The sequence below is a fragment of the Pteropus vampyrus genome, unplaced genomic scaffold (genome assembly GCF_000151845.1).
Source record: "Pteropus vampyrus isolate Shadow unplaced genomic scaffold, Pvam_2.0 Scaffold167, whole genome shotgun sequence".
NCBI lineage: Eukaryota > Metazoa > Chordata > Mammalia > Chiroptera > Pteropodidae > Pteropus > Pteropus vampyrus.
Window position 1 is genome coordinate 152709 of NW_011888948.1, and position 25669 is coordinate 178377.

General features: G+C 34.3%; 1 protein-coding gene, 1 non-coding gene and 1 pseudogene across 2 annotated transcripts in view; 2 read left to right on the forward strand and 1 right to left on the reverse strand.

Annotated features, from left to right (window-relative positions):
• FNDC3A (fibronectin type III domain containing 3A) overlaps positions 1-25669 on the forward strand; it is a 196842-nt gene that overhangs the window by 20622 nt on the left and 150551 nt on the right. Inside the window, exon 2 of the mRNA XM_011370296.2 lies at positions 5728-5865. Coding sequence (XP_011368598.1) covers positions 5767-5865 — 99 coding nt within the window. The 5' untranslated portion in view covers positions 5728-5766. The remainder of the gene's footprint in view (positions 1-5727; positions 5866-25669) is intronic.
• Positions 2745-2851, reverse strand: LOC111745858. The gene has a single exon (XR_002782826.1). It is a non-coding gene; the product is annotated as a U6 spliceosomal RNA (small nuclear RNA).
• Positions 17695-25669, forward strand: part of LOC105298864 — a 29567-nt pseudogene continuing 21592 nt past the window's right edge.

Sequence of the window (25669 nt, forward strand, 5' to 3'; positions counted from 1 at the left end):
GCTTTCTCAATAAGCCTGTTTCTGTTTTGTTTGTTTATCCTTTCTCTAGATTCCACATGTAAATCATATCATAAGACATTTGTCTTTCTCTGTTTGGCTTGCTCCACTCAGCACAGTACCCTCTGGGTCTTTCCATTTTGTTACAGATGGCAAGATTTCATTCATTCTTATGGCTGAGTAACATTCCATTATATATATGTACCACCTCTTCTCTATCTATTCTTCTATTGATAGACACCCAGGTTGTCTCCATGTCTTTGCTATTGTAAATAATGCTACAGTTAACATGGATGCACATGTCCCTTTGAAGAAATGTTTTGGATTTCTTTGGACAAATACCCAGAAGTGGAATTGCTGGGTCCTTCTTTGTTTCTTCTCATAGCCTTTGTTTTAAAGTCTGTTTTGTCTGGTGTACTATTGCTATCCCAGCCTTTTTCTCTTTCTTTTCCTTTTGTTTTATTTTCATTTTCATGAAATATCTTTTTCCATCTCTTTACTTTCTGGCTATGTATGTCTTTGATCTGAGTTGAGTCTCTTGTAGGCAGTATAGGTAAGGGGGGTCTTGTTTTCTTCTCCATTCAGCCATCCTATGTATTCTGATTGAAGCATTTAATCCACTTATATTTAAAGTTAATAGTTGGTAGATGCGTAGTTATTGTCATTTTCAATTCATATTTTTTATCTTTTTTTTTTTTTTAAAGAAGTTTCTAACATTTCTGCGGTACTAGCTTAGTGGTGATGAACTCTTGTTAGCTTTTTCTTGTTTGGGAAACTTTATCGGTCCTTCAATTCTAAATAATAGCATTGCTGGGTAGAGTAATCTGGGTTGTACATCCTTGCTTTTCAGCACTTTGACTATTTTGTGCCCCTTATTTTGTGCCCGAGGCACAAAATATCTCTCTGGCCTGCAAAGGTTCTGTTGAGAAATCAGCTGACATTCAATGGGCTCTCTCTTGTTGGTAACTAGCTGATATTCTGCTGCTGCTTTTAAGATTCTCTCTTTGTTTTAAGCTTTGTCATTTTAATTATGATGTGTCTTGGTGTGGACCTCTTTGAGATCATGGTTCATTTTGTTTGGGACTCTCTGCACTTCCTGGGCTTGTATGTTTATTTCATCCTACAGGTTAGGGAAGTATTCTGTCATTATTTCTTCAAATAGGTTTTCAGTTCCTTGTTCTCTCTTCCCTTCTGGTATCCCTATGGTGTAAATGTTAGCATGCTTGATGTTGTCCCAGTGGCCTCTTAAACTGTCCCATTATTTTGGACTTTTTTTTTCTTGTCGCTGTTCAAATTGGGTGTTTTCTGCTACCTTATCTTCCAAATCGCTTATTTGATCCTCTGCTTCATCTTATTTCCTGTTAATTCCCTTTAGTGTATTCTTCATTTCAGTTATCGTATTATTTCACTTGTTTATGTTTTCCGTCTCCATTTATGTGTTTCTTATCTCTTCATCAGAGTTCTCACTGAGATCAATGAGCATCCTTACAATCAGTGTTTTGAACTCTGCATCTGGTAGATTGCGTCTCTCCATTTTGTTTAGTTCTTGTTCTGGAGCTTTGTTCTGTTCTTTCATTTGGGACATATTTCTTTGTCTTCCCATTTTGGCTGCCTCCCTATGTTTGTTCCTATGTATTTGGTAGAGCTTCTATGTTTCCCGGTCTTAGTAGAGTGGCCTTATTAGTAGGTGTGCTGTGGAGCACAGTGGCACAGTCTTCCTGGTCACCTGAGCTAGGTGCTCCAGGTGTGTTCCTTGTGTTGTTTGAATGTGCCCTCCTGTTTTAGTTGAGCCTTTATTGCTATTTGTACATCAGTGTGAGGGATTGACCCTTGGGTTGATTGGTTGTGAGGACTGGCTGGTGACTGGTTGAATAGCTGATGTGCAGGTGCTGAGCAGAATTCGCTTTAGCATGTCTGTGGGGCCTACTGAGTCTGCCCTTTGGATGTGTCATTTGTGGAGGTGCTTAGGCAGTGCTCTGGTGTGATTTGAAGCTGGCCATCATGTGTATTGGTTCTGGGGCCTCTTGGGAGGGGTTCTCTTGCGGGCCAAGAATAGCCGCTGCCTGTGCCTTGCTGTGGAGCCCATTGATAGGAGACACAATGTGATCTGCAGATGGTTGCCACTTGTGTTGGTCTTGGAGGTGCCTGGGAAATGCTAAGCTGGGAACTGAGGTTGGTAGCCACTAATGCCTAGTTTGGGCTGCTTAACAAGAGGCATTGGGCATGCTTCAGCCACATGCTGCTTATTTGGGTTTGTGAACCTTTGAGAGATTTTAGACAAGTCTGCAACATGATCCCAAATGGGCCATTTGTATGGAAAAGTCACTGGAAGTGGCTTGGGTGGGCCTATAAGTTGTTGGTGTGGGCTCTCAGGGAATCACCAGGGTGGGGCATATGGCATTAGCCAGGTGGATGGAGACTTAGAATGCTGCTTGGCCTCTGTCTGTTCACTAGGTGGAGAGAGAGTTCAGCAAAGGGACAATGGTTTATGCTAGCACTTCGGTCTGGGAGAAAGCTGCCCTTCCACACCTTGCCCTGAATCCAGCCATTCATTTCCTCCCTGTATGTCCCCAGTGTTTTTCTAGCTGCTGCCTCAGTGCTGGAGCTCAGAGTGAGTGAGTCGGCCAGCACGTAATTCCATGAGTGGGTCTTTGAAGAGGAACCCCTGGAACTTCAGCCACCTTCTGTCTCACTCAGACCAAACCCCCGCTGGTTTTATTATTTGTTTGTTTGTTTTTTATTTTTTAAAAAATATGGAATGCTTCACAAATTTGCATATCATTCCTGCACAAGGGCCATGCTAATCTTCTCTGTATCATTCCAATTTTAGCGTATGTGCTGCTGAAGCGAGCACCTCCCCTGGTTTTAACAGCCAGAAGTTATGGGGACTTCTCTTTCCAGCACTAGAACCCTGGGCTTGGAAACCTGATGTGAGGCTGAGACTCCTGTCTCCTTTGGGGGAACCTCTGCAGCCAAAATATCCCTCCCAGTTTTTAACTGCTACATATGGGCGTGAAGCCGCCCATTCAGCATCTCTCCACCCTTCCTACCAATCTCGACATGGCTTCTACATATCTTAGTTATAGGACTTCTGTTCAGCTAGATTTCAGGCGGTTCTGTAGTTTAGTTGTAATTTGATGTCTTACAGGAAGTGAACACAGCATTTACCTACTCTGCCACTGACTGGAATTCTTAAAGATATTTATTCATAAATAGTAGTTTTTAGTTTTAATGAAGTTCAATATATCATTCTTTTTCTTTATGACTTAAGAAATATAATTTATACTCTTTTAAAATCTTTCTTTGTTCCATGATTATGAAGTTGTTTTTTTATGCTATCTTTTAGAAGCTTTTCTTGTTTTACCTTTATTTTTAGATCAATCTACCTGGCATTAATATTTTTAAAATATTGTTTTACTTAACATTAATTAAAATTTCAGATTTACAGAAAAGTTGCAAGAATAATACAAAGATATTCAACTTTTCTTTACCCAAATTCTCAAAATGTTAATATTTTATTATTACTACAAAGATAGTTAAATATTGATATATAGACATAAACAGTGAGATGCTGGAGCCATCTTGTGTACAAAAGTTAATTGTTAACATTCAGGAATTTTCAGGTCAATTTTTAAATCATGATAGCTTGAAATGGGGCATGGGGCAATATTATTTCACTGAAATTAGCAAATGCAAGAAATCACTTCTCTCCTTTTTTTGCATATATCAAACATTACATTACCACAAAAACAAAAATAGATGCATAACTTCAAACAAGTAGGTATTTGTGGTCACAAGGTTAGTGAGTAGTAGCAAAATTAGAAGAAGTTGATAGAAGAAGCTGACTGTTTCCTATGCAGGAATGAAGGGAATTTCTAGGTTTCTAAATGCAACATTTCAGTTGCCCAACCGAAGTTTACGATTTGCAATCTGAAATAAAACAGCTACTTTGCATATGTTGTGGTGAATACGGCCTTACAAGAAATTAATTCATAAATGAAACTTGATGTGTTATAGCTTTGCAAAGAATAAAATTAGAGATAACACTTAAGTGGAATGATAATATTAAAACATATTATCTGACTTCAGGTCTGATATATAATAGCACTGTTCTTGGAATTAACTGGAGGTTCAGAAAAAATTTGTAAAGCTTCCAGTCCACCCCTTGAAACCAGACTACGCTTGTATCTTCAGCATTATGTTCTAAAATTTAGGTAATAATGGTGGTTTGCATTCCAGTTAAATATGTATTAAATATTACAAATAGAATAAAATGACAATAAAAAATTACTGTGTTGTTTTTTTTAAATTACTTTACAAAAAAAAATGAATTACTTATAAACTTACCCTGGTTAATCGTGAGTTACCTTCCCTAAAATGTTTCTTTTTGAACTAAATTATGTGACATGTAAGAAGAAAAACAGTACATTGACTCCTTCTCATTTTATAATTCTGTGTATATTCCACAGAGTGAAATTACTTGACATGATTTAAAGTACTCTGTGATTTTATTGAACTTTAAGAAATATAGCAGTACAGATTAAGCCAGAAGTTACATTTTCCCCTTTATATATTTATAACACTATATACGTATATAGTATTTATAATATAAATATTTATATATGTTATGTTTAAATGCTTACATTTTTATGAGCTAGTTAAATAACAGTGTTTCATACTGTCGTCTTGTGTATAACAAACATCTTGAAGTAGATACCTGCATGGAATGTTTTTGAAATTTTATAGCACTTTTTATATATCCAAATAGGAAATTGTTTTGCAGTTAAATCAACTTCTATGAGAGTTTCCACAAAGATTTAAGATTCTAAAATAAATAACAGGAATTTAATGTCTTAGAAAAGTCAAACATTTTAACACTACTGAATTGTAAAATGCCTCAAGCATCTAAAAATATTTGTTATTTTGCCTTTCAATATAGTATAGATTGTGTAAAATTTGTGATTGAGCCCAGTTGTGCTCATCTCGATATATAATTTGATGATATTTTGTTGGTCGATGTATATCATAGATTATTGTTGCTTACGTCAAGTCCTTTACTTTTATATAAATGATACTCTGTTTACAATTTAAGATTTCTGGAAGTACGTGCTTTTAACATTGAAATGATTTGGTCCATAAAGTAGGTGTCACTTAGAAAAGAATAATAAACAAGAATATCAGGCCAGTGTCATAAAACTTAAAACTTGAAGGTTCATATTTTAATCCTGAGCAAACTTTTCTACCATTTTGTTATGTCTGAAGAATTAGTGAAAAATCATAATTCTTACGTAGTTCCTATAGACTGATAGTATGATGAGGAAGAGTTGGGTCTTCGTAATCACCTCTGCTTATAGGAAAAAAATCAGTGGTAGAGTTGCCTTACTCATTCATTGCATTTAAATACCTTTCCCAATGTTTAGCTAACGTAGTGGTGGTTAAATTAAATAAAATATTGTATAGAGATAAAAGAGTTAGAGAGACATGGAATTTAAATAGAAGCTACTGATATATTGGCTTTATTATGTCTTATTGTCTACATTGACGGTTAGTTGTAAAATATATTTCTTTAAATGATCTGTTAACAGAAAAAATATTCAGCAGAATATTATAAAATTTCCTTTGACAAGAGTATATCTTTAGGTTAAAGAGTGAGATGAATCTTGAATGTATTATATTTTTATATATTTTTAAGAATATACACATAAGTGGCAATATATTTTTGTTTTTCAGAGTTGGAGAGTTATCCGGTCTATTAAGTTCTTACTGATAATGGCAGAACATCCACCACTACTGGATACATCTCAAATTCTAAGTAGTGATATTTCTCTTCTGTCTGCCCCTATTGTAAGTGCAGATGGAACACAACAGGTAAGGAATGCTTATTTCCTTATATTTAGTACACATGTATTTCAGAAGAATGCAAAATTTTAAGCAGAATAAAGCATCACAACAGAGATTTCCTGTTTATTCATGTTTTAAACTCCAGTTCAAAATGTTGTTTTGGTTTCATAAGACAGTGAAATAATGAGACTATTTTCAAAGTCACTTCTAAAATGTCTCACTAATTAATGTTTAAATTTCTTGTGTGTATTTTTAGTTACCACTAAGTTGTTCTGTTTTACTTTAGACAATGTACTAGTCCCTGAATGTCTTTTAACTAAGTTTAACCTTGTACCTTGATGCTTATAAATCATGACCTCAGATTACTGGAGTCATGATTTAATTATGTAATTTCATGACTGCCTATATTACATAACAATAAAACTACCTTTTTCTTTCCATTCATCTTGTCCATACCCCTTCCCCCAAAAGGAAATACACAATTCTGGAAAAGCTGGTGTTTTCTCGACAACCATGGCTTTATATAGTTCCGTAAAGGGGCAGGAATGATGGGCTTTCATAAGAACCTATTATTCACCAAGCAATGTGCTTAATTCTCATAGCAATCCTATATGGTAGGAATTTTAATATTGTAAGTGAGGAAACAGTAGTTAAGGATATAATAGGTAATATTGTAAAAATGCTTACTATGTAAAAAACGTGCTAAGAACTTTATGATCTCATTTCTTTCAACAGTCCTGTGAGGTAGGTACATCTGTACCTATTTTTCAGATGAAACAAAATGAAAGGTTCAAGATCACAGCAAGTTTTTGCTCTTAAGCATTACTTATAGTGCCTCCCTGGGAAACTAAGAAATAAACAGTCATATTTTGTTACTTTCACAAACTTAGTATCTATAGTGGAGGATGATTTGCTTACAAGATAAGGAGCTACTTTGCTAATTTTGCTATTGGAAAATCAAAAGTGATTGACTTGAGTTGTAAATTTTTCAGTTTTGAATAAACATGGCAGGAAAAGTGTATCCTGGTTTAATTTTCACATGTGCTCAGATAGCTTTTAGCATCAACTTCATTAACTTCTTTTTGTGGTCAGATTTAAGTGTTAAGGTTCCCCCTCCCCCTCCCCCCCCCCAAAAAAATAATCAGTATGGCAGATATTCATTTACTTTGAGGCTCTAGGGATGTCCAGTTGTCATTGTTGCCTCAGGCAGGTCACTGTCTTCTTCTTCGTCGTTTATATAGTCCATTGCATAAATCTATTAAGCGGTTAATTAGAGTACATTGATGTTGCTACAGGATACGTAGTCTGTAAAGAGGAAGACAATAGGCTGAAACAGGACCACAGTGTCCTCTCAAGACTTCTTTCTTTTCCCCCCCAAATGATACTCTGTAGGCAGAATTTTTCTTGAATTGTTGAGGGCACCATGGCTATTATATAGCAGTAGTGGTATATTAAAAAAAGGTGCTGGGAATGGAAGAACTTAGCAGAGCAAGGTTTGACACAGGTGGTGTCATTGAGTCTAAATGATAGATTTTTAGGCAGGATTTGAAAAACAGGTTCCAGAAGGTAGAGTAAAGCCTTAAATTCTAACTAGCAGAGTGTCTTGTAGTTTGATAGGGAGAAATAAAGATGAGCGGAAAGAGCACAGGACTTGGTTGATAGAGTTAGATTTGATTTCGGTGACCTCAGACAAGTTATTTAACTTCTGAGTATATTTACTTCTCTATAAAATGGAGGTAATAATAGCTTCTTTGGAATAACTGTGAGAGTCAAGTGAGCCTCAAGGAGCTTCGTAAATGTTTGCAGAATCTGAATTGAAGCACTCAGTAAATGTTTAAAAGACTAAAGAAATACTATAGCTATGCCAGTCAGGACTTAATTCAATAAAGATAGCTATGGTAAGCAGTGGATCAAAAAACTAAGAAATAGTTACACTAAAGTGTAATGTAGGAGTAGACCAATAGCTGTGGTAAGAACAGAAGGAACTGAACAAAAGTAGATAACAATTGGAGGTGGGACAAAAGTAGATAACAATTGGAGGTGGAAACTTGACAACAGGCATTCTTTGTCTTAACCTAAGAACTTATCAGTATTCTAAGTATGACCAAGTTAGAGCTTGCCTATGGACATACAACACCTGATTGGTGCCTGTAGTAAAAAAGCAAACTCAAAGACAGTTCCTGATAGGAGGAAGTGTCATTTACATGCATGATATTAAAAATTCAGGATAACACATAGTTTGTCCCTTATCTTGACTTTCTTGGGAATATGTTACTGCTTCTTGGAAATATATTATGGGATGATTTCTGTTTCACCTCTTAAGATCAAATTAATTTTCTTATAGTTGATGCTCCAAATTTTCTATGGCCTCATCAATGTTTTCTGGTTTTTATATAGTAAACATATTTGATACTGTGTCATATATAGTGGGTCTTTTGGCTTATGGATTATACTAGAGGGAATTCTTCCTGACATCATTGTTACTATTGTTGTTTTTAGGGAAGCTGTAATAGACATTTGTTATTCATTTTATCTAGCAGTATCTGAACCATTTTTTGTTTTTGAGGAATCCTCATCTCCCTTTTTTGTAATTAATAGACCTTATTTTTAGAGCAGTTTTAGTTAAAAAATTGAACAAAGAGGTTCTTTCATATACTTCTTTCACAAAGTTTCCCTATTATTAACGTCTTATATGAGTGTGGTACATTTGTCAGTCAATCAACAATATTGTTACATTATTATTAAGTAAGTTCCACAGTTTACATTAGGGTTCATTCTTGCTTTCTACGGTTCTGTGGGTTTTGACAAATGTATTCTGTCATATATCACCATTACAGTATCATACAGAATAGTTTCACTGGCCTAAAAATCCCCTGTGCTTCACCTATTTATCCCTCCCTCACTTCTTGCTCCACGCTGGCCCTTAGCAACTACCAATATTTTTACTATCCCTGTAAATTTATCTTTTCCAGAATGTCATATAGTTAAGATTCATACAGTATGTAGCCCCTTCAGACCAACTTCTTTCACTTAGCAATATGGTCAAGACAATTTCTTTTTGTGCCTTAATAGCTAATTTCTTTTTATTGACTAATATATCGTTGTATGAATGTACGACATTGTTTATCCATTCACCTGTTGAAGAAGAGCTTGATCGTTTCCAGTTTTTGGCAGTTATAAACAAAGCTGCTTTAAACATTCATGTGCAGGTTTTTGGATAGATAAAAGTTTTCAACTCATTTGGTTAAATACCAAGGAGCATGATTGCTGGATCATGTGTGGTAAGACTATGTTTAGTTTTATAAGAACCTACCAAACTGTTTTCCAAAGTGGCTGTACTATTTTGCATTCTCAAGCTTGTGCTTGATTTGAGATTATACCCTTTCTTGATAGAAGTGGTAGAAGCATGTATGAGTGCTTGTGCTGCCCTGTTAGAACTTCCAAATTTGCCTTAGGGAATTTGAGCTTCAAGCACAAGTGGAATTTTCCCAGCTCTATTCACTGTTGCTGTCATCAGAAGAAAAGTTCAGATATTTTGGTTTCTTGTGTGTTTCAACACTTTCCTAGTTTAACTTTACCTTCTCTAATTTCTACCTATTTATCTTCCATAAGGAGCGAATGCATTCACACTTTTGGTGAAGATCTTTCAAAACTCAGTCTGCCTATTTAGCTTCTTTTTCAGTCTTTTCCATTTCATTAATATTTTTTAAATTATTATTTTGTAACCGTCTCACTTGTACCTGTGAGATTTTAATTTATAGAGGTGACTGAGTAGTGACATGGGGAGGCTACATTTTCCAAAAGAAGGGAGACACAGGGAAAGCATCAGTTTTAGTCAGGAGGCAGAAACAGAAGCAAGAAGAAAGCCTAGGCAAAAGCTGTTATTGATATTTCTGCAGGAAAGGCACAGCAGGGTAAACAGCTTAGGATTAGCTCCATTTAATAGTCATAGCAGATAAGATTTAAGTGTTGGTGAGGAGATAGAGAAAAGGGAACCCTTGTACGCTGTTGAGAATGTAAATTGATAGAGCCACCATGGAGAACAGTATGGAGGTTCCTCAAAAAATTAAAAATAGAAAAACTCTATGATCTAGCAATTTCACTTCTGGGTATTTATCTGAAGGAAACAAAATCACTGTCTCAAAACGATTTCTGCACCCATATGTTCATTGCCACATTATTTAAAATAGCCAAGACATGGAAATAACTTAAATGTCCATCAGTAGATGAATGGATAAAGAAATTGTGGTACGTATGTATATAGAAAGAAATCCTGCCATTTGTAACAACATAAGTGGACCTTGAGGACATTATGCTAATAAGTGAAATAAGTTAGAGAAAAACAAATACTGTGTAATCTCATTTATATGTGGAATCTAAAAAAATCTGAACTCTTATAGATACAGAGAACAGATTGGTGGTTGCCAGAGGCAGCGGGGTCAGGGTGGGATGAAGATGGTCAAAAGATACAAACTTACAGTTAAAGATAAATAAGTCCTTAGGATGTAATGTACAACATAGTGATAATTGTTAAAAATACTGTATTGTATATTTGAAAGTGGCGAAGAGAGTAGATTTTAAAAGTTCTTATTACAAGAAAAAAAATTGTAACCATGTGTGTTGGTGGATGTTAACTAAATTTGCTGTGGTAGTTTCACAATGTATTCGCATACCAAATCACTGTGTTCTGCACTTAAATTAATACTGTGTTATATGTTAATTATTTCTCAATAAAAAATAAAAATAAAAAAATTCTGGCAAGCTTTGGGCTCTACAGTGGTCTTTAGTTTGCTGGTACTTGGCTCTGGGTTGTTACAAGGCATGGGGAACACTGGCTTGGTGTGTAAGAGTTCAGTGAGATGTTGGTTGGAGCTGTAGACTTGGAATTTGTTGGTTTGCATATGAGACGTGTGCTCCTGGCCCACCTTTTCGCTATCTCTAAGAATTAGCCCTGGGTGAAGCAGTCTCCCTCGCCTGCTCAGCCACAAATGCCAGAGCATCAAGAACACACAAAATAAGAAAACAGTTAATATAATTGGCTGTGTGATTAATGGATGCCAGATAGGCAAATACAGAATCTAAGAAAACATAGTAGATGCCTGAGCTTACTTTTTTTAAAACCTGTTTTAAATTTTTAACTATAACATATAAAGTACACAAAACAAATGTATAGAATATGACAATAAAGCATAAATCTTATAACTCCCAGTCATTCTGAGATAGAATACTGCCAATACCCTAGAAATCACCTGTGTGTTCCTTCTCCATCACAGTACCCTCTTTAATTGGAGAGTAATGTACCACTGTCCTTATGTTTATGGCAATTGCTTCCAGACTTTTCTTTATAGATTTATCTACCTATACATCACTAAGCAGTAATAGTTTAATTTGTTTTATTCTTTTTTTATTCTTACACATTTTTACTTTAATTAATTAATTTATTTTTTTGGTGATGACATTGGTTAACAAAATCAGGTAAGTTTCAGCTGTAGATTTTAACAGTAAACCATATGTATATTTACATTCTGTGTTCACCTCCCATACATAGATTTCTTTCTGTCGCCACATATTTGACCCCTTTTACTCCATCTACCTCCCCTCTCCCCGCTTTCCTCCGGTAACCACTAGTCTACTGCTCATGTCCATGAGTCTGTTTGTCCTGTTCGTTTGTTGCTTTTAGGTTTATATCCCACCTGTAAGTGATAACATGTGATTTTCAACTTTTTCTGTCTGACTTAATTTGTTTAGCAAGATTATCTCAAGGTCCATCCGTGATGTCACAAATGGCAGTATTTCATCTCTTCTTAATGGCTGAGTAATATTCCATTGTATATATGTACCACAGCTTCTTTAGCCAGTCATCTATCATAAGACACTTTGGTTGCTTCCATGACCTGGCCACTGCGAATAATGCTGCTTTGAACATCGGTGTGTAGATATCTTTTCAGATATGAGTTTTCAAGTCTTTGGGTAAATACCCAGTAGAAGGATTGCTGGATCATATGGTAGATCAATTCTTAGTTTTTGAGGAACCACCATACTATTCTCCATAGTAACTGTATCAATTTGCAGTCCCACTAGCAGTGTATGAGGGTTCCTTTTTCTCCGCATCCTTTCCAACATTTGTTATTACTTGTCCTGTTGATAATAGCTACTCTAACAGGTGTGAGATGGTATCTCATTGTGGTTTTGATTTGCATTTCCCTAATAGCTAGCGATGTCGAGCATCTTTTCATATATTTGTTGGTCATTTGTATGTCCTCTAGGGAGAAGTGTCTGTGCAAGTCCTCTGCCCATTTTTTGATTGGATCGTTTTGTTTTTTGTTTTTTGTTTTTTGTTTTGTTGTCATTGAGTCATATCTTTGTATATTTTGAATATTAGGCCCTTATCAGAGGCGTTGCTTGCAAATATATTTTCCCATTCAGATGGTTGTTTTGTTTACCTTGTTAACAGTTTCTTTTGCTGTGCAAAAGCTTTTTAGTTTGATGTAGTCCCATTAATTTTTACTTTTATTTACCTTGCCTTTGAGGTCAAATTCATAAAATCCTCTTTAAGTCCAAGGCCCTTGAGTTTAGTTCCTATGTTTTCTTCTATGCATTTTATTGTTTCAGGTCTTATATTCAGGTCCTTAATCCGTTTTGAGTTAATTTTGGTGTGCAGTGATAGACAACAGTCTAGTTTCATTCTTTTGCAGGTGGCTTTCTGGTTTTCCTAGTCCCATTTCTCCACTGTATGTTTTGGGCCTTTTTTTGGCCAAAATTATTTGCCCATATAAACATGGATTTACTTCTGGACTCTCGATTCTGTTCCACTTGTCCGTGTGTCTGTTTTTCTGCCAAAACCATGCCATTTTAATTATTGCCACTTTGTAGTATAATTTGAAGTTAGGCAGAGTGATGCCTCCAACCTCGTTCTTTTTCTCAAGATGGCTTTGGCAGTTCAGCCTCTTTTGTGCTTCCATACAAATCTGATGATTTTTTGTTCTATTTCTTTAAAAAATGTTGATGAGATTTTGTTGGGATTGCATTCAATCTGCATAACACTTTACGTAATAAGGTCTTTTTAACTATGTTGATTCTTCCAATCCAAGAACACGAAATATATTTCCATTTCTTTATATCTTAGATTTCTTGTAATAGGGTCTTATAGTTTTCATTACGTAGGTCTTTCACATGTTTCATTAGCTTTATTTCTAGGTATTTTATTCTTTTTGTTGCAATTGCAAAAGGAATTGTTTTTCCACTTCTCTTTTTTGACACTTCCTTAATAGAGTATAGGAACGCTATGGATTTTTGAACATTGGTTTTGTATCCAGAAACTTTACTGTATTTGCTTTTTGTTTCTAGTAGTGTTCTTGTGGAGTCTTTAGGGTTTTCTATATAGAGAATCATGTCATCCGCAAATAGTGACAGTTTGACCTCTTCATTTCCTATTTGGATGCCTTTTATATCTTTCTCTTGCCTGATTGCACTTGTTAGGGCCTCCAATGTAATATTGAATAACAGTGGCGATAGTGGACAACCTTGCTTTGTTCCTGATCTTAGAGGAAAGGTTTTTAGTTTTTTCACCATTAGTATAATGTCGACTGAGGGCTTGTCATATATGGCCTTTATTATGTTAAGGTACTTTGCTTCTATACTGATTTTGTTAAGTGTTTTGATCATAAATGGACGCTATATCTTGTCAAAGGCTTTTTCCATCTCTGTTGATATGATTGTATTATTCTTATTTTTAATTTGTTTATGTAGTGTATCACATTAATCACTCTGCGTATGTTGAACCATCCGTGTGCCCCTGGGATGAAGCCTGCTTGATTGTGGTGTATAATCTTTTTAATATGTTGCTGTATTAAGTTCGCTAGTATCTTATTTAGGACTTTTGCACGTGTGTTCGTGAGAGATATTGGTCTGTAGTTTTCTTTTTTGTGTGTTATCTTTACCAGGTTTTGGCTTCAGGGTAATACTGGCCTCATAAAATGAGTTGTGAAGTATTGCCTCCTCTTTGATTTATTTGGAAGAGTTCGAGGAGAATAGTTATTAAATCGTCTTTGAATATTTGGTAGAATTCACTGGTGAAGCCATCTGGTCCTTGACTTTTACTTTTGGGTAGGTTTTTGATGATTGTTTCAATTACCATACTGCTGATCAGTCTGTTTAGATTTTCCAGTTCTTGATTCAGTCTCTGAAAGTTGTATCTTTCTAAGTACTTGTCCATTTCTTCTAGGTCATTAAATTTGGTGTTATATACTTTTTCATAGTATTCTTGTAGGATCCTTTGTATTTCTGCAGTGTCTGTCATAATTCACTCTTTTTCATCCCTGATTTTGTTTATTTGTGTCCTTTTTTTCTTTAGTGAGTCTAGCTTGGGGGTTGTCAATTTTATTAACCTCAAAGAACCAACTCTTTGTTGCATTTAGTTTTTCTATAGTTTTTTGTTGTTGTTGTTGTTTTCAGTTTCATTTTTTTCTGCTCTAATTTTTATGATTTCTTTCCTTCTGCTGATTTTAGGCTTCATTTGTTCCTCTTTTTCTAGGTTTTTAAGATGAAGCATTAGGTTGTTTATTTGGGCTTGTTCTTGTTTTTGGAGATAGGCCTGTAATGATAAGAACTTTCCTCTTTTGACCGCTTTTGTTGTGTCCCAAAAGTTTTGATATGTTGCACTATCATTATCATTTGTTTCTGTGTATCTCTTGATCTCTTATTTCTTCTCTGATCCAGTTATTCTTCAGTAGCATGTTGTTTAATCTCCATGTATTTGTGGTTCTTCCCACTTTATTTTTGCAGTTGATCTCTAGCTTCAAAACATTATAATTAGAGAACTGATTGGTATGATATCAATCTTCTTATATTTGTTGAGGCTATATCTCTGTTCCAGTATGTGGTCAGTCCTTGAGAATATTCCATGTGCACTAGAGAAGAATGTATAAACATCTGTTTTGGGATGGAAGGCTCTGTAAATGTCAGTTATGTCCAGTTGGTCTGATATGTCATTTAAAGATGTTATTTCCTTATTGCTTTTCTATTTGGGTGATCTGTCCATATCTGACAATGAGGTATTTAGATCCCCTACTACAGTAGTATTTTGGTCTGTTTCTCCTTTTAGTTCTGTTAGTAATTGGTTTATAAATTTCGGGGCTCCCTGATTCGGAGCATAGATATTAATAAGTGTAATGTCTTCTTGGTGCATGATTTACTTTATCATTATGAAATGTCCCTCAGTATTTTTCTTTACCTTTTCTGTTTTATTCTTGATAGACATTTGGCTGTTTTCTAGTTTGGGATTATTATGAATGATGCTTTTTTTCATCATCATCATCTCCTCTCCCTCCTCCTCCTCCTCCTCCTTCTCCTCCTCCCCTTCTTCCTTCTCCCCTCCCCCCCCTCCTCCCTCTTTCTTCCCTGCCCCCCTTTCTTCTTTCTTCTTTCTTCTTTCTTCTTTCTTCTTCAACACTCCTGATATATATTCTGGCCATAAACCTTTTGTCAGTCATTGATACAATGATTTTTTTCTTCTGTCTTGATTAGTCTTTCCATTCTCTTTAGTGTCTTTTAATGAACAGTTCTTAATTTTAATGTGGTCAAATTGATCAGTTCTTTCCATTCTAGAATTATTGTTGTTTCTTAAGAAATTCTTTCCTACACTGAGGCAATGAAAATACTTATCTACATAACCTTCTAAAAATTATAGTTTTGCCTTGAACATTTTATTCTAAAACCCACTGAAATTGTTTTTTGTGACTTATCAAGCATAGGTCCAATTAGATTAATTTTCTATATGTATTGTACCCAGTTATCTCAATACCATTTGTTGGAGACTAATTTTTCTGTTGCTCTACAGTGATACTGATGTTATAAATTAAATGACCATATATTTTTTTGGACTATTTCTGGATTCTTAATTCTGTTTCATTGGTCTGTTTGATTATTCCTGTGCCAAAAATATTCTGAGACTTTAAATGAAGTCTTGGTATCTGGGCAGGCAAACTCTCCTACTTTGTTGTTCTTTGAGCATCTTGATATTCTTGGCCTTTACATTTACTTATAAAATTTAGAATTAGGTTATCAATATACACACATACACAACATGCTGAGATTTTGATTTGGATTATTTTGTATCTATAGATAATTTAGGAGAGAATTGACATATTTACAATATTGTCTTTCAATCCTTGAGGTTGGCATATCTATACTATTATTAATTGTGTGTGTATCTGTGTGTATGAAATTTCATGTTCTGTTTTTGGTAAATAGAAAAACAGTATATTTTTGTATATTGGTTTAATGCCTAGAAGTCTTGCTGGATAATAATAGTTTTGTATATCTTTATGATTGTTAGTAATTTGTAGATTCTTTCAAATTTTTATGTATAAAATATCATATGCAAATAATAAGTTTTTTCTTGTTTTATAATCTAATGCTTTTTTTTTTTCTCATTACTATGCTAAGACTTCCAATATAATGTTGACTAGAAGAAGTAATAATGGTAAGCATCCTCATTCTGGTCTTAAAGAGAATGTTCGTAGCATTTGGTCATTAAGTGAGATGTTTACTATAGACTTTTTATAGGTATTCTTTACAAGATTAAAGAAATTCTAGTCTGTTCCTTGTGTGCTAAGAATTTTTTGCCTTAAGTGAGTGTTTGAATATTTTTAGTTTCTTTTTCTGCATCTCTTGAGATTATATTTCTCCTTTAAATTTCGATATAATAATTTGCATTTATTTTCTAATGTTTAACTGATATTCCTGGGATAAACCTAATTTGGTTGTAATATGTTGCCCTTTTTATATATTGCTGGATTTGGGTATGCTAATATCTTTTCAAAGATTTAATATTTAGTCTGTGTTCATGAGAGAGATTGACCTATAATTTTTTTCCTAATATCCTGTCTTTGGTATCAAAGATATGCTAACCTCGTAAAATAAATTTGGAAGTATATCTTTTTTTTTCCTGTATTCTCTGGGTAAATCTGTATAAACTTAAAATTATTTCTTCCTTGAATATTTGGTAGGACTTGTTCAGTGAAGCCTCTGGGCCTAGAGTTTTCTCTTAAGTATAGAAGTGTTGAAGTAAATCAGACTCATGCTATTAATACTTTTTAATGCTATGAGTAAGTCTGGAAGTAAGTATTGATGTTACTGAGCTGATCTGTATATATAGTCATGTGCCCCATAACAACATCTGGGTTGACAACGGATTATATATACCACAGTGGTCCCATAAGATTATAATGGAGCTAAAAAATTTCTATTGCCTAGTGACATCGTAGCCATTGTAACATCTTAGCATAACAGATTACAGTATTCATGTATTACTGGTAATGCTGGTGTAAACAAACCTATTGTGCTGCCAGTTGTATAAATTACATACCGTACATCATACTTGATAATAAACTACTATGGTACTGGTTTATGTGTGTACTATACATTTTATTGTTATTTTAAGGTGAAGTTTTTCTACTTACATAAAAAAAAGTTTACTGTAACAATATATTGTGTCACACCAACAGCAGCCTCATACATCTCCTGTTTACCACCTCTCTTGATAGCATCCTTTTCTCTTGTGCTTGATTTAAACTCATGTTATTTTGTTCATCATGGCCGCTAAGCATACAAAATCTACTACTAATGTTGCCAATAAGAGGCCACATCAAGTAATTGATCTGGAAACTAAATTAAAAGTGATTAAGGACAACTGAGATAGAAAATCAGTGGTGGTTATGGCTTGCCAGTCAGGTATGTCCCATTCTGCCATAGCTACAATCTTGAAGAACAAGAACAAAGTGACAAGCTGTTGAAGGATCTACTTCATTGAAGGCAATGACACTGATAAGAATTCAAGAAAGGCTTATATCAGACATGGAGAAACTTCTAATGACTTGGATTGAAGACCAGACACAGAAGCATAATTCTCTCAGCACCATGATGATCACAGCCAAAGCAAAAGGTTTGTTTGCGATGTTGAAAGAAGAGGATGGACCCAACTATAATGTTGAATTTACTGCTAGCTCTGGGTGGTTTGTATGATTCAAGAATTGTTATTTATTGTGTCATATGAAAGCAAGTGGTGAGTCTTCAAGTGCTGATGTGAAGGCGACTGAAGAATTTTTGAAAACGAAATAAACTGATTATGGAGGAATTACATGCTAGAGCAAATATTCAATATGGATGAAACCTCCCTATTTTGGAAATGGATGGCTGAAAGGACTTTTATCCACAAGGAAACTAAGTCAGGCTTCTAGGCTTTTAAGGACAGGATAACAGTCTTGCTTCGGGGCAATGTTGCAGGCTACAAATCGAAACTCTTTGTGACCTGGCACAGTGAGAACCCCAGGGCCTTCAAGCATATTAGTAAGCACACTCTGCCAGTGTACTACAGAAACAATAAGAAGTCATGGATGACCCAGCTTCTTTTCAAAGATACACTGTTGAATTGCTGTGCCAGCAAAATGGTGAAGTACTGTTTGGGGAATAATATATACTTTTTAAAATTTTGCTTATTGTTGATAATGCTTCCAGACATTCTTTTTCTTTTATTGATCTTTGTCCCAATGTCAAAGTAGTGGTTCTTCCTCCAAATACCACTTCTTTGATCCAATCAATTAATGGATCAAGGAGTTATAGCAGCTTTACTGAAGTCTTCCTAACCTGAGGAGGACCTTTGCCCAGGCTATTGCTGTAACTGAGAAGACACTGATGCAATTCTGGAAAGATTATACCATCTCTGATTGCATCGAGAACCTTGCTCGGGCTTGGGGTGATGTAACCAGAGAGTGTTTGAATTGCATCTGGAAGAAACACTAAAGAGGTTTATCCATGACTTCAGAAGGTTTGCCAAAGATGAGGAGGTTGCAGAAATCAACAAGGCCGTGGTTGATATGGCAAACAACTTTAGCCTGGGCATGGATGAGGATGTTGTTGAGGAGCTCCTAGAGGTGGTTCCTGAGGAATTAACCAACGAACGTGGAGTTGTTGGAACTAGGACAGGAACACATAGCTGAAGAAGAGGCAAGAGAAAAGGAAACTATATAGGAGAAGAAAAGGAAGAACCCTCAAGAAAATTCACAGTGAAGGGTTTAGCAAAAAGTTTTGCAGATGTCAACAAGCTCCTTAAAAATTTGAAAACATGGACCCTAACACTGAAAGATTTTCATTAATAGAAAGGAATGTTTATGGTACATTATCTGCTTACAAGCAACTCTGTGTTGGGGGGAAAAAAAAACCAAGCAAACCACAATGGACATATTTTTAAAAGAATGATACCTCCTCAAGAAGTGCCTCAAGCAGGTCCTTCAAGGAGTATTCCAGAAGAAAGCATCACTATGATAGGAATGTTTCATGTGTGTTATTGTCCCTGGGTCCTCTCTTTTTTTCCTTCATTTGTCTTGTTAAAAGTTATCAATTTTATCTTTTCAAAGAACCAGCTCCCATTTTCATTGGTCCTTTGTATTGTTTATTTAGACTCTATTTCATTTGTTTCTTCTCAGATTGTTATTATCTTCTCACTTTGGGCTTTGTTTGTTCTTTTTCTAGTTCCTTTAGGTATAAGATTAAATTGTTATTTGAATCTTGAGGTAGGCTTGTATTGCTATAAATTTCCCTGTTAGAACTGCTTTAGCTATGTCACATAGCTTTTTGAGTTGTTGGGTTTTCATTTTCATTTGTCTCAAGGTATCTTTTGACTTCTTCCTTGATTTAATTGTTTACCCATTCAGTTTTTAATAACATGTTAGTTAGCCTCCATGTGTTTGCGTGGTTTTTTGTTTTCTTCTTGTAATTGATACCTAGTTTTGTACCATTGTGATCAGAGAAGATGCTTGATATGATTTCAGTCACTTTATGTTTATTTAAATTTGTTCTGTGGCCTGACATATGGTCTATCCTAGAAAATGTTTTATGTGCACTTGGAGAAATGTATATTCTGTTGCTTTGGGGTGAGATGTCCTGAAAATATCAATTAAGTCCAGCTGGTCTAATGTGTCATTTAAAGCTGCTGTTTCCTTGCTGATTTTCTGCCTGAATGATCTATCCATTGATGTCAATGGAGTGTTAAAGTCTCTTACTATTATTATATTTCTGTTGATCTCTCCCTTTATGTCCATCAGTATAGGCTTTATAAGCATTTTGATGCTTCTACATTGGGTGCGTAGATGTTAATGAGAGTTATGTTCTCTTATTGGATCGATCCCTTTATCATTATGAAATTCTCTTCTTTGTCTTTTTTCACAGTCCTTGTTTTAAGGTCTATTTTGTCTGCTATAAGTATTACTATCCCAGCTTTTATTCATTTCCATTTGCATGAAATATCTTTTTCCATTCCTTTACTTTCAGTGTATTTGTGTCTTTCATTCTGAAGTGTGTCTCTTATAGGCAGCATATGTATGGGTCTTTTTTTTTTTATCCATTCAACTTCTTTATGTCTTTTGATTGAAGCATTTAGTTCGTTTACATTTAAAGTAATTATTGATAGTTACATAACTATTGCCATTTTGTTAGTTGTTTTTTATTGTTTTTGTAGTTCTTCTCTATTTGTTTCTTATTCTTGTCAACATAAGAATGGCCAGACCAGTAGAGAATTTACATATGGTGGGGAGCAAGACCTCTAAAGCTCCACTGAATAACGATTTTATAGTTTCTTTTATGCATTTGAAATTAAGGAGGGACATTATATGGAGGTAGGAAATACCCCTTCAGGTGGTATTACTTCTGGTATTTCAAAGATGTGGTAACCTAGATGCACAAGAACAATAGACAAGGCCTAGCTTAAAACCTTCACTAAAGAAGTTATGCGCTGGGGCATGACTACCTACCAAGACCTGCCCAGTTAGGAATTTATGATTAGATTATCCTGTGAGGTTACTTCATAGAACCTCTTTTTGTGTGTGTACATTCTCTTATACTCTTCTCTTGTATGTTGATGACTTTCTATAGTATTATATTTGTAATCTTATTTATTTTATTTCTTGTAGCTTTTGAGTTTTTGGTTACCATGTGCTTCCTATATGCCAGGATATGTTTATAGCAGTCTTTTTTAAGTTCAAGCACATTTTGAAATTACTACCATTTTTACTCACCCCCTCCACATTTATGTTTTTGTAGTCATTTTTAACTTCTTTTGTGTGTTTCTGTGTATCCCTTAATTTATTTTAGCAATTACACATATCTTCATACTTTTGCCTTTTAACCTTTGTATTAACTTGATAGTTCATTGTCTGCTGCTTTTAATATGTGTTTGCCTTCGTCTTTGAGAATTTTTTCTTTCTCATGTTCTCTTTCTCATATTTTTTATCTTTTCTTCTTAAAGAAATCCCTTTAACATTTCTTGTAATACTGGTTTAGTGGTGATGAACTCTTTTAGATTTTTCTTGTCTGGGAAACTCTTTAACTTTCCTTCCATTCTAACTGACAGCCTTGCTAGGTAAAGTAATCTTGGTTGTAGGTCTTTGCTTTTTGTCACTTTGAATATTTTGTGCCAATCCTTTCTGGCCTGCAAAGTTTCTGTTGATAAATCAACTGACAGTCTTATGGGAGCTCTCATGTATGTCAGTGACTGCTTTTCTCTTGTTGCTTTTAAGATTCTCTCTTTATCTTTAACCTTTGACACTTTAATTATGATGTGTCTTGGTGTAGGCCTCTGGGTTCATCTTGTTTCGGACTCTGCACTTCTGGACTTGTATGTCTCTCTCTTTCACCAGGTTAGGGAAGTTTTCAGACATTATTTCTACAAGTAGGTTTTCAATTCCTTGCTCTCTTCCTTTCTCCTTCTGGTACCCCTAGGATGGGAATGTTGGTAAGCTTGACATTGTGGCAGAGTTCATTTAAACTATCCTAAAACTATCCTCATTATTTGTAATTCTTTTTTTTTTTTTTCCTCCTCCGGGTTTCTTCTGCTGTTTGGTCAGCTTCTTGTTTCCCCAGTTGTTATCATCACCTCAGGCAACTGATATGTTAACCACTGATTGTTTGAGGCTCACTCCATGAGGTGAAAGCTATTTTCTGTGAGAGAGCTCTGAGGTCAAATAAAGGCAAGTCCTGGGAGTTGGCGTTTTCAGGGAACTATCAGACTAGTCAGATAATGATAATGCTCTGGAGATGGGACTTTTGTGAGACTCTAAACCCATTTTGTCCCTTTCAGGATCAGTTAAAGGTTCTGGTTTTTACTTCTGTAAGTTTGAGGCTGTTGGTTTCAAGGCTACCATGAAGCTGGGGAGAGAAAATAGGGCAAAGTAAAATGGCACAAAGCTTACTGGCCTTATAAGGATTCAGCTGTTTTCCTCGAATAAATTGTTGCAAGCCTTTGGTTAGTTTCTAGAGTTCTGAAAAAAATCAATCTTGATGGGTTTTGCCTGTATTTTTATTGCTTTTATGGAGTAGTGGATTTTAGGAGGCTCATACTCTTTTATTCCTGGGGGCATCATCTAAACATGAGATTTTAATAAAATAAAACATGCAGAATGATCAGAGAATAGATTCTATTCTGTGTGGACTGTAACGTTTTCTAGTGTCATTTTAGATTTTTTATTGACACCTAAACTTTGGAAAACAAAGTATTTATTACCAACATGGATGAAATAATCATGTTGCACATTATATAAATGTATAAAATAAACTTGAATTCAGAGGAGACTAAATGAATGATTATAACAAGGTATTTCTTCATCTGACTCAGATCATCTTCACTTAAAAAATTTAGAATAAATAAACCATAAGTTACTAAATTTCCTTATTTAGAGGCCTTCATCGTTTTCATTGATATGTATGTGATAAGCCCATGTATCAAGCTCTTTGGTTGGACTTTTGACTGAGAATTGTTTCAAAAATATTCAGAGCCTTTTTGTCCAGTGGATATTAGGAACAAGCCAAAAAAGCAGAGCAAATGAAAGTAAGGGTGCTTCTCCCTTTCTATACCACCTAAAACAAATCCTAAAATGTTATTTTCTGAGATTAGCTCTTCCCTAAGGCTACTTTCAATCAAAATTTATCACATTGTAAGTTATATTCATTTTAAATGGAAATAAGAAGGAAAAATTTTACTAATAACCAAAAATCAGATATAAGAACTTAAAAAGTGATCACACTGATAAATTTATAAATATATGCATTAAAAATTCTGATAACTAAATGCCAAACTATAAATGTTTAGTATCTTAGGAGTGAGATTACCAAAACTCTGAAATAATAGCTCAGTTTTGTGATAATCTTGTGCTCCAGAATTATAACCCATACTCTAATCATAAAATATTCACAGCACAAATTGGTCCTCTAACTGCTCTGTAGTTTTGCCTGGCAAATAGTATAGATATTTGCTAAATTCCTCATTCTTAGAGGCTTTTGGAAAAGTTAAAATTTAAACAAACCAGTCTCTTCCATTAGTTTGTTTCTCCTACATGTCTACACCATGCCACTTTCTGTGACATTTCATGAAAAAATCGAATACTTTCAAAAACAATTACAGTATTAACCATTATTTCCTTAGAGATAGAAACTTTATACAGTAGGTACAGATATGAAAACTCGCTTATATTATCACATTGTTATAAGCACATCTTTTTAAAAATTAGCATTATGATGAAGATTCAGCTATGCTACTTAAAAAAAATTAACTTCACATATCAAGTACGATCTATGTGCAAAATATTGTGCTGGTTTTGTTCTACTAAGAGATAATAAAATCAGACTAATAAATGATGTGCACATTTTAAGGTAGTCTATGTAAAGAAACGCAAAGCTTCCTAAAATGTCAATAAAACACAAAAAAGTTCCAGAGAATGTGAACGAACTAGAATTTATTTTTATATTTGGCACACAAATAGTAGTAGTATTGAATGACTAGGGCCAGTATTATTTCATTTGTTCATTTTCGATGTATATCTCTCTTCTCAAGAAAGTAAAATTATTTTGTGTTTTATTGACAAATAATTTCATCTGAAAGGTGAATAGCAAAATGTTTTCATGTAAATCAAGCCAATATGACAATATTATAAATTATAATAATAATATTTTATAGTGTTTTATATTTATAAAACATATTTATAGTAAAATATGTTTGTATTTAAACCTGTTGTGAAGGACAAGATCATCAAACTCTATAGAGAACATCTTGAAGAAATGAAACAATGTTCATGGGATTTTGATGGATTCTGGCCTAAAAAATAATTGATACTCTATTAACTTCTAGATATTCTACAGTTAGAATAATTCCTAACTCTCTAGTTAAGGGACTCTGTAGTTAGTCAACTCCTGCTTCTTAGTATCCTGTAGAAATTGTTGACTTTTAAGAAATCAAATTTGGGCCAAAGTGAGGAGAAAATAAAGAATAACTTGTAAGCAGCACTGAGTAAACAGGGAAATACATTCAATTGAAAATTATCCACAGAATACTGAGTTTTAGAAAATAAATCTGATTATAAACCTCAGTAATAACAGAAAAGGAGGCTTTTTACAAAGTCATTCTCTCCATAATCTTATATGTTCTTACATTAGCTTAATGCAAAGCAAAATTTTTTGTCATTTTCCCATAATCTTATATGTTCTTAGCTTAATGCAAAGCAAGGTGTTTTTGTCAAAAATTGTACAAATGTTTGTAGAAATAGAAGTTGAATTCTGACTTTTTAGTCTCAGATTTCCCTTTCATTAGTAAACTATGGTGATTATGTATTCAAAGTACTGTTGTATATCTTCTTACCACCAGATAGAATGCTGAAGATTCAAATTCCTGAAATGCTACATTTGAGTGATTTTTTCAAAGCCACTTTGAAAATAGGACAGATATGCACACATATAAACACATGACAGAAAAATGTACAAGAAATTATAGAGGTAGACTAACTCCAGAAGGTTGATATTGCCATACAGCTCTTTGTAGTGTTTGAATATTTTTAAATGGTGTAAATTCATTACCTTTTCAATTTAAAAAAGCCTTGAACAATTGAAAAAAAAAAACCATTTGCAATTCCAGATGTACCTACACATATATCACAGGGGAAAAAGCTCTAGACAAATTCATACCCTTGTATTTCTTGTATAACATTCCATCATATAAATATATCTTAATTGCTTCATTCTACTATTGATGGAAATTTGAATTGTTTCCGGTTTTTGGCTATCACAAATCTCTGAGAACATTCTTGAAAATGGCTTTTATTGTACATCTGCATGCATTTTGTTTGGATATACACCTAGAAGTGGAATGCATGGGTCATAAGGAATATATACGTTCAAATAGTAACTGTTATTATTTTTATTTCTATTTATACACCCCAAAATACCTCAAATTCAATTCACTCCTCTTATATTCCCTCAAACATCAAATTTGTTACTTTTCCTATATGTTCCTTTTTGTAAAGGACTGTTATTTTCCCCAAATATTTACTGCCTCCTTCTAGAGTTAAGAATATTTTTCCCCACTTTGCTAATGGCAAAAAAGGTTTCCAAATAGTCTGTACCAGTTTATACTCCCGTAAACACTATATCATTAGCAGTTGCTCTACAGTTAAATCAACATTTGGAATTGTCTTTTATTTTAGCTGTCATGGTGGATGTATGTACTATTTGAATTTTAGAGGGAATATCTATGTGTACTGTCTGTATGAACAAAAAATAAATATAAATTTTAAAAATGAATATATAAGAATATTTCCTAAATTTTGTTAAAGTAGTAGTAGTTCATATTTTCCCTATTTTCTCTGTTCCTCAAAATTTTATTATAAAAAGCATTTTATTACCACCACTGATATTTTCTTCACTATTTTAAGTTCTCTCCTAACTAAATATCTTCCTTTTGCCTGCTCAACATGGATAGGTAAGAATCATGATTGTGTGACAAATTATAAAT